Source organism: Coccomyxa subellipsoidea (assembly GCF_000258705.1).
Source record: "Coccomyxa subellipsoidea C-169, whole genome shotgun sequence".
NCBI classification, from domain to species: domain Eukaryota; kingdom Viridiplantae; phylum Chlorophyta; class Trebouxiophyceae; family Coccomyxaceae; genus Coccomyxa; species Coccomyxa subellipsoidea.
In genome coordinates this window covers 551,620-570,304 of record NW_005178038.1, presented here as the reverse complement: position 1 = coordinate 570,304, position 18,685 = coordinate 551,620, and the positions used below count along the sequence as shown (strand labels likewise).

The following is an 18,685-nucleotide window of genomic DNA, read 5'->3' as shown; positions in this document are numbered from 1 at the left end:
ATAGGGAGCTGCTCAGGGTCAGGCTGTTCACACAGCAGGCTGTTGCTGTGTGATGCAGTGAATATTGCCTCCGCCCAGCAGGACCTCCCTAGTGGGCACACCCACCACCTTGCGCTTTGGAAATACCTCCCTTAACCCCTCCAGGGCCCTGCACATCACACATTGCCTTCCATCAGCAATGCTAATTCAGCATAGACTTGAGTGAAAGAGTCAAAAAATCTGCCTTTCCTCCCCCAGCCAACAGGCATACATGTGCAGCCAAGACACTACATGAAGACCGCAGAGCAATATTTTGGCTCCTTGTGATTTGGTGAGCGCATATTTGGCAGGGAGCACAGGAATGAAGTGAAGCATGTCACGCTGCACAGGTTGCCCAGCCACACTTCGAGAAGACATTCTTCTTTTGACTGAAAGGCAGAAGATGCGTGCCTGGCATCGGCTTCAGTGGCATCCCCGCCAAACTGAGGGATGACGGCGCCACCGTTGGGCAGGTAGAAGTTCACATAAGAAGCCGCCAACCGCTCGCCTGCTTTCCGGGGTACAGACCCCTCCACCTGTTCCCACTCCAAAACAAATTCAGGATAAATTTAGCACATGATGCATGGAATGATTGATGAGGTGCTGGCTCTGACAGAACTACTCAATGCAGGCTGTGCACCTCACTCTGTCGCTCTTGCCCTACAAGTTGCTTGCTGTTACAATGCGATGCAGGAGGGGCGAATGCAAGTGCAATGCACCTCGCCTGTTGTACACTTGCCCTGCCAGTTACGTGGGCATCGGTAGCGCAAACTGTGGGTGCACCTGTGCGATGCCTGCGGCCTCCTCTTCTGTCATGTGCAACGGCGGAGGCAGGGGCAGCTTGATGACTTCAATCTGGCGGCCCCTGGCATCAGTCTGGCCGCTCAGGTACTTGTAGGCCTCCACGGACCTTGCATGCTGCATGAGAAAGAAATTTCAATAGTTGCCGCCTCGCACAGATATAATGTGTCGGCTGGCTACAGCATTACCATTGGACATGCGCCCAGTACAGTATACGGTATTGCCAAGGGAATGCAGTCAGGCCCTGACCCTGCCACCATTGTGCAGATTGCCATTGTACCACACTTGACCGTGTGCAGATCAGCGCAAGCTCAGGTAAAAGCATATTTGACATTGAATAACGAAGAGATACATGGTAAAACAAATGCACCTGGGGGTCTGAATCATCATCCGTCCAGGACAGCAGAACGGCGCCCGGCCGCGCAAAGCAGGCAACATTGTCCACGTGGCCATTGGTGTCCTCATCCGCATACAGCCCCTTCGGCAGCCACAACACCTGCGCACAATCAAGCACCAAAGCTCACAGCCCGCTTGATTCCATGAGCCTCCCACAGGCTATGATGCCTAATTGCTTGTCCCGCAATGGGAGGCGCCGAGTGGACGTGCAGACAGTTGCCATGAATGAACCTGCAGGATACTAGAGCATCTGATGCACTAAGCTTGCCATTGCAAAGCCTGTGACATCACAACTTCATTCAATGGTCACATGGGCTGCCAATGCGCAACTAAAGGAGCTGTGAAGATGGACTGCGCCCTTGCCTTTTGCACGCCCAGGTAGTCCTTCAGCATCTGCTCGATCTGTGCCTTGGTCATGGATGGGTTCCTGTTGGGGTTGAGCAGGCACTCCTCAGTCGTCAGCAGCGTCCTGCATGGATCACAGCCTTATATCACAATACACAAAAATATAAATCACTTCCCTTTCCTTGGACCCCACATCCTCAACAGCAGGACTATTGCTGAAGCCGCAAGAGCACGTGCATCCTTGCTTAGATGCTGACTGTGCAGAGCAGTAGGAGCTGGCAATTCACGAGAGTAGCACATGACTTGATCTGCAACGCTCGGCTTCATTGCTATTGCAGGGGATTCTACTATTAGGGTACTGAAGAGAGCTCACCCTTCTCCATCTGTGTGAATAGAGCCGCCCTCCAGCACTGCGCTGCACTTGTAGCGCTTCACCCCCTGCAGCCGCAATATGCGCCCAGCAATCTGCATGCATGCACATCATGCCAGCTCAGCATGCCAATTCATTTGCCAGATCAGACCCTGGGTTCTATCCCTTGTGTAGCTCATTACCATTGTTGAGCTTTGGAGGGTCCATGTGGCATGAAGAAACAGCAGAGGCAGTGCGCGCTGCGTACGATTTATGGCAGAGGGTCAAGGCAGGACAGAGGCACACCATGTCGTCATTGCGCCAGTCCTTGTAGAGGCCTCCTGTGAGGCCTCCCCAGGCATTGAACACCCAATCCACGCCGGCAAGCTCCCTCTCACCGGGGCTGCCTGGCTTATCGCGCACCACAAACTGCACAGCACCCGATTTGTGCTTGATGAGCAGTCAGGGAAACTCGCTGTTTAGCGACGCACATTGTTCCTGCACTCATTCAGCATCGAGAAGCCCGATCTTGCCAGGAATGCTTGCTGACAAATTCGGCAAGTCCTTTCATGGAAGGTTGAGGCTGGATGCTGTACCGTGGGACCACTGTCTCTGAACCAGGAGTCATTCTGATACATGCACAGCACCTCCGTCCCTGCTGGCACCTTCGTGGAAGCTACCTTCACCTGCCCACAACACACGATCACATGCTTTGAACATGCATGCATTACATCGGCAAATTCACGCTGTCAAAGCCCCGGAAAACTGTATTCGTACCTGAGCCGGATTTGGACCGCAGACAGTGACAGGTTCAAAGGCCGTGATGGCTGCAACTACTGCAGCAAAAGCCTCCTGTGCTGGCTGGGCTTTGTTCCTCCAATTGTCAGGCCTGAGTGGCCATCCCATCCAGCACTGCTTGTGAGGCTCCCATTCAGCTGGCATCCTGCAGGGCATCATCATCATCATCATCAGTCTGTTGGTGATGCCTACCTAATGAACCACTCAACCAAGGGGTATGCAAAGTAAGATTTGACTTGAGTCGACGTGATCACCCCGCTGTTTTTCTTTGGCAGGGTCACATCATTTACCTGTATCCATCCTGTGCAGGGTGATGACCTTCAGGTGCGTCGTGCTCAGGGTGATGATCTGGGTCTTCGTTGACCGTAGTTGGACCACGAGGGTTCTCATCACTCTCGACCATTCTTCCTCCAGAACTATACTTCTTGTGTAATTTTTAAAACCTGTCTTCTCTGTGATACCGACGATAGAATAAGTACAAATGCCTGGCGTTGACAGATGCCGTGCACAGATCGCGTGGCTTTCGAAGTGCACTTGGCAGCGATGTCGATTCGCTTTCAAACCAGAGAGTTTATTCAGTATTAACTGATGTATTCGAGAGGAAAGCAAACTTGTGGAATCTGCAGACCTGGCATTTTGTTACTTAAGCGTGTTGCCTGAACTGGCCATGCAGAGAGTGCAGCTTCAAGAGAGCTGCAACAGACGCATGGATGCAAGTACAGCCATGGCCTTTGGATTTATGAGATTATCAAGGCACATTCCTTTGATATTCTTTTGACACCTGCTACCATGCATGCAGCTCATGGAAGTGAAGTCAACGTCAACGCAGGTGCACCTAACAAGACAGTCTCTAGCTGTTTTTTGATGGGTCTGAGTATTGCTTGTAAGTCAGCAAACAGTCCTGAACTGATCAGCTCTGCAGTCCATAGCTCATGCAGGTCTTCTACACCATATATGTAGCCACTGACGCAGCTTTGAGCAATCTGTCCATTGAGGACACTGCCCACTGGCAAGTTGTTGTATCTTCACAGAGACGTTTTAATTATTATTATTACACGCTTTTCCTGCCGAAGGCAAGGTGCGTCTGCAGACAAGCTGCATGTAAAGGCTGCCAAATTCCTACCCCTTGTTGGACTCGCCAAATCCAAGCAAGACCCAATCAACCGTGGGCACGGTGCTCAGTATTTGTACCGCCCCAGTCTAAAGTGGGATCCAATTGACACAGCAAGCCTGACATATGGGCAGGTGGCAGCTTATGTACTTGAAAAGAATCTATGTGATACCCCACATGCGTAACCAGTCAGCGCATATCTAAAATCAGCTGCCTGACACAGAGTTACTTGCAGCATCATGCAGACCAAAAAAGGCCCAAAATGGAATGCAGCACAATTCATGACACATGTGTTCACGGAATGTTGAAAGTTCAACAACATTATTACGAGCGCAAAAACTTTCTAAACTACTTTTGCCACAATGTAATGAGCATACGTTAAAAGCTTGGCAGCTTGCCCAGCCAATAGCAAAACTTGACATTCATGGAGCAGCCTTCCTCAGAAATTGAAGTAACCCACTTGAGCTAAGTACCCAGTACTAGCTGCAGTTTTGGTTGCATGCTTGACACAGAGAAATCTGAGGGCCATGCGTCAGGCGCAAGAGGGTCAAAGCTTGTAATTTGAAACTATCTATCAACTTATCCACCACCTCACTACCTGATGCAGCAGAGTTGGTGCCAGATCCACCCTTTTGAGGGAGGACATCTGGCGCAGACATACAAATGAACATGTCAGCACACACAAAAAGTCGCGCAGACTTCATGCATCCATGGAAATTTTCCACATGAACTTCAACCTTTGAATCTAATTCTGATCAGCCGGCTCATTGGAGCACTGTGCACTAAACGTAGATGGGCCCTGCCAGATAAACTCAGCCTGCGCATTACCCTCTGGCGTGCTGATTCTTGCTATGAGAAGGTGGCCATCTCAAGACCCTCCTATTATACACAACCCGAGCCGCACTTCTCTATTTATTTCCCCCAATCCCTAGAGTTTTCTCCCCGGTGCAAACCTGGCAGGGATGGAAGCTCCGGCCTAGATCGGCGCAGTGCCGGTGACTGTCTGTGGGGCGCTGACGTGGGTGACATTGTAGGTGGCGTTGCTGTAGGCTGCGCATGCATGGTCGTCCCAATTGAGGTCGCGCGTGTTGTAGTGCGGCCGCGTCTCCGCAACAATTGTCCCGTTGTCCTACAGGTGCATGACAAACCGTCAGACCATGCCAGACATGCGATGGACAACTCTAAAGCAATGTTAGGAGGGGCTTTTTGGGGCCCCCATATACATCGTGCCACAGTGTTGCACAGCAGACTGATGCCGGCTTTTCAAGAAGCAAGCAAGTTAGGAGGCCACCCGCTGAAGAAAGTGTCATGTGCAAGCATGTGAAAAACTGTCACACGCTGACAATACGACGCAAAATTCATAAACATATCAGCATGCTTTGATCCCTCAAACAGCACGCAGCCAGAAAAGCTGTAAAGCACATGGAGTCTTTCCTCGCTTGCAGCAGAGAAGAGTACTTTCCCTAGTCTGGTAGCATTTCTGGCAAATTGGGTGTATGAGAACAAAAGAGGCTGACCAAGATCCACTGGGAGTAGTCCAGGTGGACGTAGCCGTCGAAGGGGGGCAGCGCAGGCACCACATCCAGCCGGTCCACCAGCCGATACTCCCTCCCCACCGCCAGCTTGAACGCCTGCAGCAGATACACTGCAGCAGCTACTCACGTCAACATGAATCATGTGCAGTCACCGTGCATATTGCCTGCATTTTCATTGCCGACATCTGTTCGGTGCAAAGCAGCCGGGGCATTGATAACATCGCTGCTAATGTTGAGAACCCCTTCAAGGGGTGCTCGACTATTATTATTATTAGTATTACACGCTTTTCCTGCCAAAAGGCAAGGTACATCCTGCAGACAAGCTGCACTTAAGGGCTGCACGATCCTACCCCTTGTTGGACTCGCCAGATCCAAGCAAGACCCAATCAATTGTGGGCACGGTGCTCGACTGTAACAGGGAGCAATTTTCATCCGCTGCAGTCTTCATGTGAGAACCTCTCCCAAGAGATTTTCTAGCCTCTGGGCTGCTCCAATTAAGCTGTCCTAGCATGGCTTCTGCTCATAGTTGGCAAAATAGATTGCTGGCACACAACCTGACATGTTTCATCTGAACAAGTGAGCACGTCATTACCAAGGTTTAATGACCTGCAAAGGTGACAGCATTGGTGATGAAGTATTAAACAGGAGGCAGACAAGCGCACATTTGCAAACTCCTGGTTGCCGACGGCTGGAGACCCAAAGGTGACCACCCTCACATCAGCATCCAGCCACTGCAGGGAGGCCCACACGCCGCAGAGTGACGCCAGCGCAGCGCCCAAGCTGTGCCCGGTGCATATCACCTTGGTGGGCGGCCGCCCCTTTGACTGCTTCAGCAGCACCGTCCTGCGCATGCATGCTGCCAATGAGAAATTGCACCCCCAACTGTGAAATAACAAAAGATGCTGAAAATGCATGGTTCGAGAACAATGCGACAAACTACAAGCCCGTAGGCCGACCCCAGCCCCCAATGAGGCAAGGTGCTGCGAGTGCAGAAAATTTCAAAAATGCATGACTCATCACGGTGACATTAATGCAAACGACTGCATAGCTGTGGAAGCTAGCTCGTGAAACATACATCAATTCATGTGGTGATTGATACACGAAGGCCCACCACAGGCAAGCAGTCATTCTGCACCTCATCCGCCATTTGCTTGCCTCGAAAAGTCATTCCAGTGAGAGTCGCGCGCACTTGATATTGTAGGTGTCATTCGTGGCTTGGTCGGTGACTGCGCGGAACTGGCCAACAAAGCCGGAGTGGGCTGTGGCGCCTGGGAAGAGCTGGTCCAAAACTGGCGACAGCGGGTCATTCTCCAGCCTGCAGCCACACAGCCCTCTGCCCCTCTATGATGCTTTCTTGCAAAGGCTTCAAAATCAATCAGCACCGCAAATGCACTTTAAGAGATGAGATTGCAGCAAATAGCTGCCCAGGACTCAAAAGATTTTTGTGACTCATCAATTACCCCATCCAGAGAACACTTCATTGAACACCGGAGCTCTGCACTGAGTTGGTGGCCAGTCGTCACCAGTGCACAATGCAAGGTCAAACCCCCTGCTTGCTGGCTTGCAGGGTTGTTTGCCGGAACTGACTTCCAATCAGCCGTTACACATGTCCCACAACCAGTGCATATGCTTCAGCAGGACCTTAGAGAGCTGGCTAAGCCCACTAAGCGCATGCAACCTATCTCGGGAGAAGGTGAATGGGCAGGGGATGCGCACATGAGGTGGAAGTTTGCGAGCCAGTCCTTTCTGTCGACACTGCCCCTCCAGGCGTAGACAGCGGTGGAGTTCTGGGGCAGCCAAGCCACTGCCAGGTCTGTGCTCTTCTCGGGCTCGTTGATGGTCACTGATCCAGGGGCTATTGTGTCCGGCCCATTCTGCATCCCATGATACTGTTAGACTAGACACCTTGCACAAGGATCATGTCATGAACGGTGGCATACACAGTGGATGATCTAGCTGCCTTTGAGAAGTAGACCCTGTACTGTGGCAAGGTTCGTCTGCAGACAAGCTACCAGGACAAGCTGCCACAAAGACTCGTGCCAAGTGTGGGGTGCAGACTGCATAAAGTATCTGCATCTGGTGCCTAGATGATACATGTGTGGCTGGTGAGAAACAGGCTGTCAGCCGGATCACAATGCAAATTCTGGAAGCACCTGACAGCAAGCCTCCTTCTTGGTGCCACCCATTAGCAGGTGTCGTGTCAGATCGACATCGTTGTGTAGGTGAAATGCTTACCTTGTACACATTGCAGGACCAGACAGAGGGCTGGCGGGTCTTGCACAACTCGACGGGGCACGCGTTGGGGTCAGAGTCTGACAGATTGGTGAATGGGAACTCCTTGACTTCAGTGTTATCAGTGCTGCTGCGCGCAATCTCCTGTGTCGCTACCGGCAGGATCTCCTCCACCCCTGCATCCCAGCACCACTGCCTGTTGCAGTGGATACTGCAATGTCCTCACGTGAAGCTTTGCAAGCTTTGCATCCTGAGCATGAGACACACATATTGCCCACTTTGCACATCCCATGTGCTCTTAAAAATGTAGCACATTGGCAGGGAGCTCTCAGCTAAGTTGCCAAGAATTGTCAGTCTGCACCGTGGAGATTCAACAGGAACGAGGGAGGGGGTCTAGCAGAAGCTCACCGCTGACAACATTCTCAAAGGTTTGTTTGACGCGGCCGAAGAAGCCTGTGGGTGCTGGGGAGGGGCTCTGGGTGACTACAGGAGTGCCCGGCTGCGTGGAATTGCCCGGGCTGACTGTGTTCTGCGCATTGTCATCTGCACGCCCACATTGGTGCTGCACATACAATCGATCCACCACTTCGACATTGCCCTGCTATCCTCCTTGGAGTTCCTTACAGAGGTGGCTAAGGAACCTTAGGGGAGGAGTCAAGCTTCGACAGGCTGTGCATGAGTCAAATGTCAGCTGCTCCGAAGTGACAAAGACAGAATTGACATCGGTCTGTGATGCAGCTGTTGCACCTGCCACTACAGCCGCTGTGACAACTGGGTGCACCACCAAACCAATGCAGGCAGATCCAGGGAGCCTATAAGGATGCTGTAAGGCCCCGCCCCTCACCTCCTGTACAGGAGGCTCTAACCCAACTGTTGATATAGAGTCCCCTGCCCTCTAAGGCAAGAGGGGAATGTGAAGGCGTAGGCAGAAGCAGTTTCCTGGTTGCACGACCAAAACTTTCCGGGCAGAAACAGGGAACGTATGAGGATGCTGTCAAACCACGGCCCTCACATCACCCTGTAGGGCAAGAGGAAAATATAATAATGTAGGCAGGAACAGGGAGTCAGAATAGGGAACGCCCGCACCTGCAAGGCTGCCCTGGCTGGTGATGTTACGGGCGTTGGCCTCCAGCGCAGCCATGTAGAACGTCAGGCTGGCGGGCGGCTGTAAGCTGGCGTTGCCTGCCAGGGTCCCCTCACCTAGGTAGTACAGCGCATCGGATTGTGGGCTGCCCTCCGGGGTGTCGGGCAGCGGGTCTGACTTCACTGCCCACTCGTAGCGTAGATCCACCAACTGCTGGTACGCCCATAGGAACCTGCAGACGGCTTCACAAGTCAAGATCAGATCATTGATGGAGCGAAGAGAAAAGTGCTCATTGATTGGTGACTGCCAGTGCTGTGCAACCCCTGGCAAAGACAAGGAGACGACATGACCACCCCGCATGGTCTTGGCGCACCAGACATGCGAAGCACTGGCAGTCTTGGCCATGTGCTTCTGAAAACACAAAGAGCAATGCAGTTGTTTTTATTCTACCGAGAGAAAACGTACGGACCCTTTCGCAAGCATATCGCCTTGCAAGCAAGGAGATCACAGAAGTGGTGCTTGCTACTTTGTGTACTGCTCAATAGTAAGGTCTGTCAGTGTCCCTATCTTCAAGTGTAACTGGTGCGCCAGAATGTGCATGTGAACCAGTAGCGCACCGTGCATCACCCACGCGGGGCGCGCCAAACACGATGCAGCGGATCTGGGTGCCTGGGTACGCTGCACCCGCCCACACAGCAGCCAGCTTGGCCAGCCCTCCTCCCTGGGCATACCCAGTCGCCACTATCCTGGCCGGCCACGTGCCACTGGAAACATTACTGATCACCTGCACTCATTAGCAGCAGTGCCAGCTCAGCCGTAGTGAGTCAGCAGCTGCGCCAGCTCAGCTGGCAAAGCATCTTTCATGAGAGTAGTAGATGACTCACATTTCCAAATTTTGAGGCATTTCACCTTCACCACCATCACAGAATAGCAAGACTCTGCCAGAACATCTGCTTACAGGAGATCGCAGATCCCCCTCTTGGGGATCAAACACAATAAGCGCGAAATTCCCAGCAGAGTCCACGGCGCCTTGCAGCTATCCTGCACTGGTGTTTCTGAGAACATCATGGTACAGGAGTGGGAATCTATTCAAGAGGGTGGAGACTTCCTAGCAAATGGACTCAACAAGGTTGGGAGACCAACAGCTCATAGCTTCAGATGACTCACCGATGACAGGCTGTCTGGGGCCAGAGCCTCCTTGAAAGGGTCGGAGGTCTGCGCATCAATGGTGCCATTGTCGCCAAATGCGGCCCCCAGGAAGCTCATGGACTGCAGCGGATTGGATGCAGTGACATTCTCGAGCGTCTGATTAGTGCCGCTGAATGCCAGGATCAGTGCTGAGGCGTTCCTGCTCCACGCAGCCAGCAGACTGCTGCCTCCAGCCATCGGCACTTGCACAGATTTGTCTGCGCGCATGTTCACTCAGTGAGCTCCCACATATACCTGCACAATGCATTGAATGGCATGCTGAATCGCCACGATCTCGGTATGCAGTGTGTGACGGAAGTGAAAGGGCGCACCGACTGGCACTCCGTTGAGGCTGTCCTGATCTGCGGCCACTGTGAAGGAAGCGGCCTGGATCGACTTGTAGAAGTAAGGTCCCGCGTCCACTGCACCAGCCCAACCGGGTTCAGAGATTCCCCAAATATGCCTGTATGGAGGATAGTGGGGTAATAAAGAGCAGAGAACCCTCCCTGGAGCAGTGCTATACCTGATGTTGATGGCTCGCTCAGCAGGGACCAGACTTGAGATGCTGATGGCCCTGGCAGGAGCGCAGGACTTGGTGCAGGACTCGGTGCAGGACTCGGTGCAGCCGATTTTCTTGGTAAAAGTTGTTGTTGTGCCAGCATTAGCAGGGCAGCTCCTAGGATCCAGAGAAGAAAGGTGCTGCTTATTGCCATCCTTGAGGCTGGAGTCTTCTACCTGACGAGTACACAAAGTACCGCGATCTTGAACGTATTCTGTTGCTATATCACTCAAAAACGGGTTAGTGTGCTGAAAACCTCGATCGGCACAGCGCGACGGCCAGAGGATGCGTCCAATGTGGTTCCGTCATTGCATAAATCCCGGCAGGGACTAACGATACCCATTGTTGTGCTCACGATGGCCTAGGGAGATCTCAACAGCCACAAAAAGACGTTTTATGGCCGCGATCTACACAAGCTCATCGCAGAAACGCCAGTCTGGTCGCAGATGCGTCATGAAGGCCGTGGAAGGTTGCCTAATTGAGCCAGCTTCCCATATGGGCATGTCCTCGTTCCGAGATGAGCTGTCCCAGATTCGATCCGCCTTGTCCTTCTTCAGAGCGACAATTAGAAGTTGCATCAATTGGAGACGTCGACAAAGCTTCTGTCAATCCGTGATCAAGACAGAAGCATGGGGCAGGGGCAGAGCAGGAACCTATTTGAGGCAGCTGCATCAGACGAGCTTGAGAGGGCGAGGTACTTCATAGATCACGATTCTGCGGACGTGAACAGCAAAGACAAGGTAATTGTTCAAACTCCCAGGTCTTGAATGCATCGGCAGGCAATGGCTGTAAAGTCTGGCTTCTGAGTCTTATAGAGATCTTTGCTGTATTGTGTATTGGATATGAACAAAACCTGGACTTTCTAAGAACAGCAAGGTGATCAGAAAGCAATTATCGTCCCCACACTTGAAGCTGCTACGATGTTTCGTCAAGAGCGGACTCTGCCAAGTGACGCCCTGAAATCTATGTGTCACCCTTCACAGGATGGCTGGACACCTCTGCATTTTGCCAGCTATGGCGGATCCGTCAAGGTGGCCAACGAGCTGCTCCGTCTGGGCGCAGACGCCAAAGCAACGGACAAGGTGAGCCACGGAAGCTACCCTGAAGGTGCCTGGGCTCTGGCACCGCCCTACCTCTCCGGTATCGGACCTTTGCGACCAGCAGCAGCCATGAAGATGTCGTTATGCAGGTCATCAGCTGCCGGAATTACTATTTGTAATGCCCATGGGCCAGATTGTTGATGCGCTTGCATGCGCGTGCTTGCAGGGTGGGCGCACACCGCTGCACCTGGCGGCGTTGCAGGGGCACATGCAGCTGGTGAAGCTGCTGGAAGCTGCCAAGGCGGATGTGAACGCGAAGGACGAGCACGGCATGACCCCCCTGCACAAGGCAGCCGTGCAGGGCCACACCCAGACAGTGTCAGAGCTCCTGGCACACGGCGCTCGCGTGGATGCCAAACTGACGGTGCGAGCCGTCCTATGAACCTGAGGGCCTCTTTAAATATGCTACAGAGCTACCAGATATCTCTCTGATAGAGAGTGGTTACTAGATGTGTGGGGGAGAATATGCGCATATTTGTGTGGCGGCGTGCAAGGTGACGCATGGCCTTTAAAGGGCAAGTGCAGGCCTAAGCAACAAGAATGCTGCGCAAGGCTTTGTGCTGTCTGGTGAATGCATTGACTTGTGCAGGATGGATCAACAGCGCTGCACCTCGCAAGTTGGAAGGGCAAGCTGGACGTCGTCAGGCTGCTCATCTCCATGGGAGCAAACTACCGGGTGTGTTCCCTTCCATTCCCTCTTGAGGATAATACCAGCACAGATCTGCCCCTGCCCACTGCAGTTCTCACATGATCAACATGAGACATCTGCGATCTGTGTACCTAGGCCAATTGCCCCAACCACCTTCCATAAGAATTCGTGCAGAGCAGAGGGCATACTCTTGTTTCTGCGGTGTTGCAGACTGTGAAGGATGATGGGCAGACGGCGCTGCATGAGGCGGCAGAGGCCGGACGCACCGACACCGTGCAGTACCTGTTGTCTATTGGAGCCAACGCACAAGCTCAGGATGAGGTCAGCATGATCACCCTCTCCTCTCCCATGTGCCCTTATGAATCCTGCGCAGCGGGCGCATGTGTCCTGCCCGTGGGATTCACCATCCCTTGCATTAGCTCTTTGTGAGTTGCTACGCTGTTCTCCTCAGAAAACGCGTTCAAAACTATGGACTCTAAGAATTAATGTATAAAGTGGTCTTTATTTTGGAATATTTCTGGGTGCAGGATGGAGCCACACCAGCAGTGCTGGCGTCCAAGGCGGGCCACAAGGAGGTTGCCGATCTCATCGTTGAAGGAGGGAACGCCGCCGCAGCCGGCCGGCCTGTTCCACGACCCCAGGAGAGCGTCTTCTTCAGCCACGATCAGCTGCAGGTAGAATTCCTCACCAGCTTACCAATACTTCACGTGGTGACAGAAGGCAGCATGCCCATGCAAATTGTCTGCAGTTGCTGCAGAGAGATCGCCGTCAGGAAGGTTATCCAAAAGCAGGGGTCTTTCTGCAGACTTTCTTGCTGTCACATTCAGAACATGCAGCACCCAGCAGCTACAATCATCCCATGTCACATGGACAGACTTATTAGAACCCGCCCAGACGTCTAGATGTCTGTTTGCCCTCTGCACCTGCTAAGAATGGACATGGCATGGCATTGCTGCCTTCCTGATTTGGCTGAGAAACTGAACCGTCATGGGTGGCAGGCCCGCACCGCTGCGCCGTCCGCGCCGCCGATGCCGAGCGCGCCACCGCCGCCATTGCAGGGGGGTGCGCCCCCCAAGTCCGACGCAGAGTTCTGGGGCCGCGCTCTAAATACCCCCATCGAAGGGGGAACCCCCGGGGCCGGCGGCGGTGCGCGCGTCAGCTACCCGGACATCTACCAGCCGTCGGGGAAAACCGGCGCCTACGCCGCGCATGCGCCCTTTGACAAGTCGTCCCTCGCCACCGCACCAGTGCGCTCCAGGCTGGGGTCCCAACTTTGGGCATCATGTGGGTGTACTGGGGAGCAATTGAATGTGTCTCCTCAGCAAATGGCAGCAAAGGCCACCTTTGTGCGATGATACTTGAAGTTCTGGAATCCTTAAGATCCTACCCGGCATGCCTTTCTGAGAACGCCCGATTGCCTGGACGCTTTGAGATCCTTTGTCCCTCTCAAGACACCCCGCTCCGCAGGGCAGCACACGCTCATAAACCGGAGCAGGTGTGACAATCAAACATCTGACAAAGGGTGGTGTGTGGCAGGCGCCGCAGCAGCAGACGGCGGCAGTGCGCGACGGCGAGTGGTGGCGCTCACACGTGGGGCAGGACCTGAGCCACTCCTTCCCGGTGCCGGAGCAGCCGCCGATTATCCCTGAGCAGTGGCGCAAGAAGAAGGAGGCTGCCGAGGGCAAGCAGGACGAGAGGCCCAACCCACGCAAGGACTTTGAAGCAAACGTCCTCCGCCAGGTGAGCCATTCGTGTCCTTCCTGTGCTGGGAAAATAGAGTGTCAGGCCAACACTGATCTCGGCAAGGAGATGAGAATTCCCTTGAAAGAGTAATGTCCTTGTGAGCTGCTGACAGTGATGTCCTTGCAATCACGGTGCAGGAAATGCCCTTGCCAGAAGGAGCCATGTTTACCTGCCAGCATCCTGCACCTCACTCCTGTTTGGTGCCTTGGGCCTGGCGACACATGCTGCGCCGCAAGATCTGGGGCACAACATGAACATTTTCAGTTGTTTCTGGGCCCTGGGCAGGCATGGGCAGCCCTCCAATTGCTATCTGCAGCAACACAGAGAAGGGCTTGCGTAAAGAGAGGGGCGCGCCCGGTGATTGCCCCGCAGGCGGGGCAAATTGGCATGGCATCATTTGCACGACATGAAGATGAAAAGGTTTTTCTGAAGATCAGTGTGTGGGTGCGCAGGCGCAGGGCCTCTGGAACGCAATTCAGGGGAAGCCGAAGGACGACGCCGCGGCCCGGGCGGCGGCCGACCGCGAACGGCGCGAGGACGCCGCGGCTGAGGCAGAGGTGGGCGCCTCATCCTACTCGCATTGCTCCAAAGCCTGGGATTACCACTTCTGGCTACCTGGCACATTCTAGCACAGTGCTTGAAGAGTTTTGTTGGTCTAAAGTGCTTAAAAGTTTGCAGTGGATCTCACCTCAGGGCTGTTTAACTCAGTCAGTACAGCACATGTTCCAAATTGGTACGTGGAGCATTTACTTTCTGCAGTGGGTGGGCATGGTTCTTAGCAGGCTGCATTGCAGATGCAGTACAGCATGAAAATCCGGCAGCTTTAGCGTCTGAGGTTCTGCAATGAACATGTCATAGAATTAGTAGGGCATATTCTATGTATTAAACAGGAGGTGGTTGACATTTTGCAGTGGGCCGGCGCGGGGGCCAACAAGGACTGGGCTGGCCGCCCGGAGAACGTGCCGCGCGTCGAGAAGTATGATCTGAAACCGTACGAACCGGAAGACGACGATGAGTACCGCACAGAGGCAGAGCGCTCCGCGGCTGAGCCGGCCGCCGCCACCGGGGGAGCCAAATCTGGCGCGGTGAGTCAGCGCAGGCTTGAAGTGCATGGCTCTGGTTGAACTGCGATTTGAGAAGATTCAGGAATGCTGCCTGTGAAGTTACCAAGACATGACGCCGCCGAGTTGGTTTCAGACGTTCCTTTGCAGCTCTTCTGACGTTTTCAGAGCCTCTGCAGCACAGGGAGGCGACCTGCTGTGGTAATTGCATGCTGAGAATGCTGGAAGTCGCAGGTTGAGTAATGCACCAGATCCATTGCACTCAGGGCTTCCTGAAGAGGCAGTCTGGGGATAGTGGAGAAGGGATTGAGCCTGTCTCTGTATGGCTCGATGGTCAAGGTTATTTCTGGGGGCATGCGCAGGCAGCGGCCCAGGTCAAGAGGCGGCTGGCAGAGCTGGAGCTCGACATGGACAGGCAGCAGGGCTGGGTGCGCGGAGGCTCCAAAGCCGAGGTGTGCTCTTACACTTCTTAGCTGGAATTAAAGCATGGGTCCTTAGGCCTTTGCTGTTGCATACATAGCTTTGCTGCAGCGTTCAACATTCTTGGGAGGCAGACATACGCACCTCGCTGGATCTACCGGCCGATACTGCGTGCAGCATCCCTCACCGGCTTGTACAACCCACACGATGCTGCTCTACTCACATTGTTGATGCCACCATTACTGTTTCAGTATAGAGGCCTGAGTTTAGCTTCAGTTTGCACTCTTCCTACTCTTGGCCCACTGTCGCTGCGCAGGCCAAAGCGTACACGCAGCAGAAGGACTGGATGCGGCAGCAGGAGTCTGAGATTGCCGCGCTGAAGCGGCAGCTTGAGTCGATGCAGATTGCCGCCAGCCGTGCGCGCGCAGGCGGGGCCGGCCGCCGCCAAATGGACGGGAGCGTGCCTGCTGAGTACGTCTGCCCCATCACTCAGGTACGCAGTCAGCTCTTGAGGGGTAAATACAACGTGATGTATTAGTCACCCGGGGTGACTCACCCCTTGTCCACTGCCAAAAAAGCAATCGCATGTGGCGTGCGCATGAAAGATGAGATGGGGAAAAGGCCCTCCTGAGCATTTCGAGAATGCTGCAGCTATGCTATTGAACCCTCCTGGCACCCATGCGTCAAATATTTCAGCTTGCTCCTGTCTAGGAAGGATTCTGCAGCGCATGGCCCCATTCTGGTCTGTTTACTGGAAGGTTTGAGGCGCTGATGTGGGATTCAAGCTGCTATCTAAAGAAGCACTTCGGTATGTCCTTCTCATCGCCATCGCAGGTAGGGGAGTGTGCTAAAAATTTCTGGTGCATGTGGCATGCAGGAAGTCATGGACGAGCCAGTGCTGGCAGCGGATGGCTTCTCCTATGAGCGCTCAGCCATACTGCAGTGGCTGCAGCTGGGGCACACCACCAGCCCCATGACTAATCAGCCTCTGGAGCACCCGGGCCTGACCTCAAACCGGGCCCTGCGCGCAGCCATACAGCAATGGAAAAGTCAGTGAGTGCAATGCAGCAATGATTTTTCAGTGCAGCGGCAGTAAGTGAATGTCAGATTGGATTTTATCCAGGAGATGAGCCGTACAGTAATGCAGAGTGGAAGAAGGTTTTGTGGCATTCAGTGTTTCAAATTGCCGTATGCTCTTATTGTGTGTCTGTGGCTTCATGGGCTCTTACAAGTATTAACATGATCAACTAATCTTGCTTCCAGTACCGTATCTAATGGATCAAGTGTGCACAGCATTGACAGTCAAAAGTATTGCTAGCATCCCTATAAATCATCAAAACAGGCGGCAATTAACATCAAGACTGTCGGTTGGCAAATTACATACGGCCCCGAGAAATAAACATCGGCATGGAGCAAAGTCATCCATCAGTAAGACATGTAGTGTGTAAGCAGTCAAGATGCATTAAGAGCAATCGTGCGGCGCATTGAGGTTAGCGGCATTCTACGACGCTCAAGTCAGTAAGCATTGTCAGTCAGGCAGCCTTGCTGTACAGAAACGCAAGTCCGACTTCTCAGAGTCTCTCAGGTCACAAGATCAGGTGCTGTTTCACTGGGAGCTGTTGCATATTTCAGCAACAAAGTGGTCTTGCATGGTACTGCGCTCATGGCAGTGCCGGCAGCTCCTTTGAGACGACAGAGCCGCCAATGTTGAGCGGCCCCACCGGGTTTATCACGGTCTTCACTGGCGCGATCGCGATGAGCGCAGGCGCTATATTGAGCCCCTGCCATGCGTACGCAACATGTCAGCCTGCCGCCACAAGCATTTTGGGAAGAAAAGGGCTGCGAACGTTGGTCATGCATGCAACTTGCATTGACACACATAAGGTTGCACAAGTAAAGTTGGGCAAGTAAACGATGCTAAGTTGATTGTGTGGCCCTGTTGTAGTGAGATTCAGGGTCTTGGCACCCACCTGGCCAGCAATGGTGGTGTCAAAAGGTGCAATGACGATGAGAGAGGGTGAAATAGAAAGGCCGAAAGGGTTGACGTTGACGCCCGTTGGCGCCACTGAGATGCCTTGAGGGGCAATGTTGATGCCAGTCGCGCCGACCGCCACGCCAGTTGGATTCACCAAAAAGGCGCAAGGCTCAAACTTGAATCCTTTCAAGCTGAAGTCAATGCCCTTGGCTGCACACACACAAGGTACACTCAATAAATACAAAAGAATGAAAGATGCAGATGCAAGCGCACCGCACATGCATGAAGGCAGTGAAGGAGCCCCTTAAAACATTGTTTGCATGCCGGTAAATGTGTCCAGGCTAACCCGCGTGGCCTGCCACTGTTGTAAATGAGGTCACTGGGAGTCGCATGCTTGCCTGAAGACTTCGCCAGCTTGGCTCCGTTTTCGAAGAATACGGGTGCATTGATTTGGATGTTGGGTGTCAGCAGCTTTTGCGCCAACAGGGTAAAGTTGCCGTGTGTCACATCTGTCCACATATCTGCCTGTCAAATGCAACACACAGATGTGTTTTCATTTGCCTCGACAACGTGCAGCTGTTTGAATGTACACATGAAGATCATTCAAACGACAAGGGTTTTTGCTACTTGTTAGCATTATCTGTATCATGTTTCCTTTAAGAGCGGCAAGGGACCCCTCTCGCCTCACCTGTTTGTGGAACTTTGTCATGACCAATGTCTGGAAGCTTTGAAGAGCCTGAAGGCTCTGCTCTTGATCTTTTCCACCGTAATTCACCGCTTTCGCCACAATTTGGGCCCAGTCTTGAAAGCCTCCTGTTGCCACGGGCAAGTCCAGACCGTGGGCAACACCACATCCCGCCATCACGGCAAGGATGGCGAAGGCGCAGCACCTGAGTCGAGCAATAGCGCATTATTCAACATTATCTTGAAATGAGCCAAAACTGCATTCTGACTGTTTCTTATTGCTTCTTTCTCATCGAACTTCGCATTTGCCCGCTTTGCAAAAACAACGTGGCAGCGGCCTTTCGTTCGTGACACCTTCCGCGACCACCGTCGTTCCAACACGCTGAGCCTGGAGCAAGTTTAAACAGCTGTTTGAGAGGGAGAAAGGTGGGGCAAACATAAAAAGCTTGCCAAGTGACAGAGTAGGGCCCGTGACGCCGTGCTCTCCTGGTAACATCCCAGTCCATCTTGGAGTATGTAACGTTTGCCCTGCTTAATAATCTCAACGTATGCACTGCACGCCTATTCTAAATATTGTGCACAAGGTAGGATATTGTTTATGGCGGGCAAGCGTCCCACCTCACAATCAACATCCTGA

At 53.2% G+C, this 18,685-nt stretch overlaps 4 protein-coding genes across 4 annotated transcripts; 1 reads left to right on the top strand and 3 right to left on the bottom strand.

The window, feature by feature from the left end:
* Window positions 1–27: 27 nt before the first annotated feature.
* COCSUDRAFT_35944 (agmatine deiminase) lies at window positions 28–2,851 on the bottom strand (the record flags this gene model as incomplete). Its single annotated transcript, XM_005648969.1, has 9 exons — window positions 28–148; window positions 463–554; window positions 802–936; window positions 1,190–1,315; window positions 1,579–1,684; window positions 1,934–2,025; window positions 2,216–2,338; window positions 2,506–2,595; window positions 2,687–2,851. 9 exons carry the CDS (start codon window positions 2,849–2,851, stop codon window positions 28–30), a joined length of 1,050 nt encoding a protein of 349 aa, XP_005649026.1.
* A 1,943-nt stretch (window positions 2,852–4,794) lies between these two features.
* Window positions 4,795–10,759, bottom strand: COCSUDRAFT_61910 (alpha/beta-hydrolase; the record flags this gene model as incomplete). The annotated part of the gene is made up of 12 exons (XM_005648968.1): window positions 4,795–4,947; window positions 5,336–5,449; window positions 6,016–6,196; window positions 6,543–6,668; window positions 7,070–7,227; window positions 7,589–7,761; window positions 7,994–8,128; window positions 8,672–8,901; window positions 9,287–9,453; window positions 9,837–10,075; window positions 10,190–10,279; window positions 10,747–10,759. 12 exons carry the CDS (start codon window positions 10,757–10,759, stop codon window positions 4,795–4,797), a joined length of 1,779 nt encoding a protein of 592 aa, XP_005649025.1.
* A 643-nt stretch (window positions 10,760–11,402) lies between these two features.
* Window positions 11,403–11,871, top strand: COCSUDRAFT_83650 (hypothetical protein; the record flags this gene model as incomplete). Its single annotated transcript, XM_005649445.1, has 2 exons — window positions 11,403–11,498; window positions 11,683–11,871. Coding segments are annotated over 2 exons (285 nt in total), but the record flags the coding sequence as incomplete, so codon positions are not given.
* Window positions 11,872–17,050: 5,179 nt separating this feature from the next.
* On the bottom strand, window positions 17,051–18,073 carry COCSUDRAFT_61908 (hypothetical protein; the record flags this gene model as incomplete). The annotated part of the gene is made up of 4 exons (XM_005648967.1): window positions 17,051–17,170; window positions 17,360–17,574; window positions 17,745–17,889; window positions 18,053–18,073. 4 exons carry the CDS (start codon window positions 18,071–18,073, stop codon window positions 17,051–17,053), a joined length of 501 nt encoding a protein of 166 aa, XP_005649024.1.
* Between the last annotated feature and the right edge of the window lie 612 nt (window positions 18,074–18,685).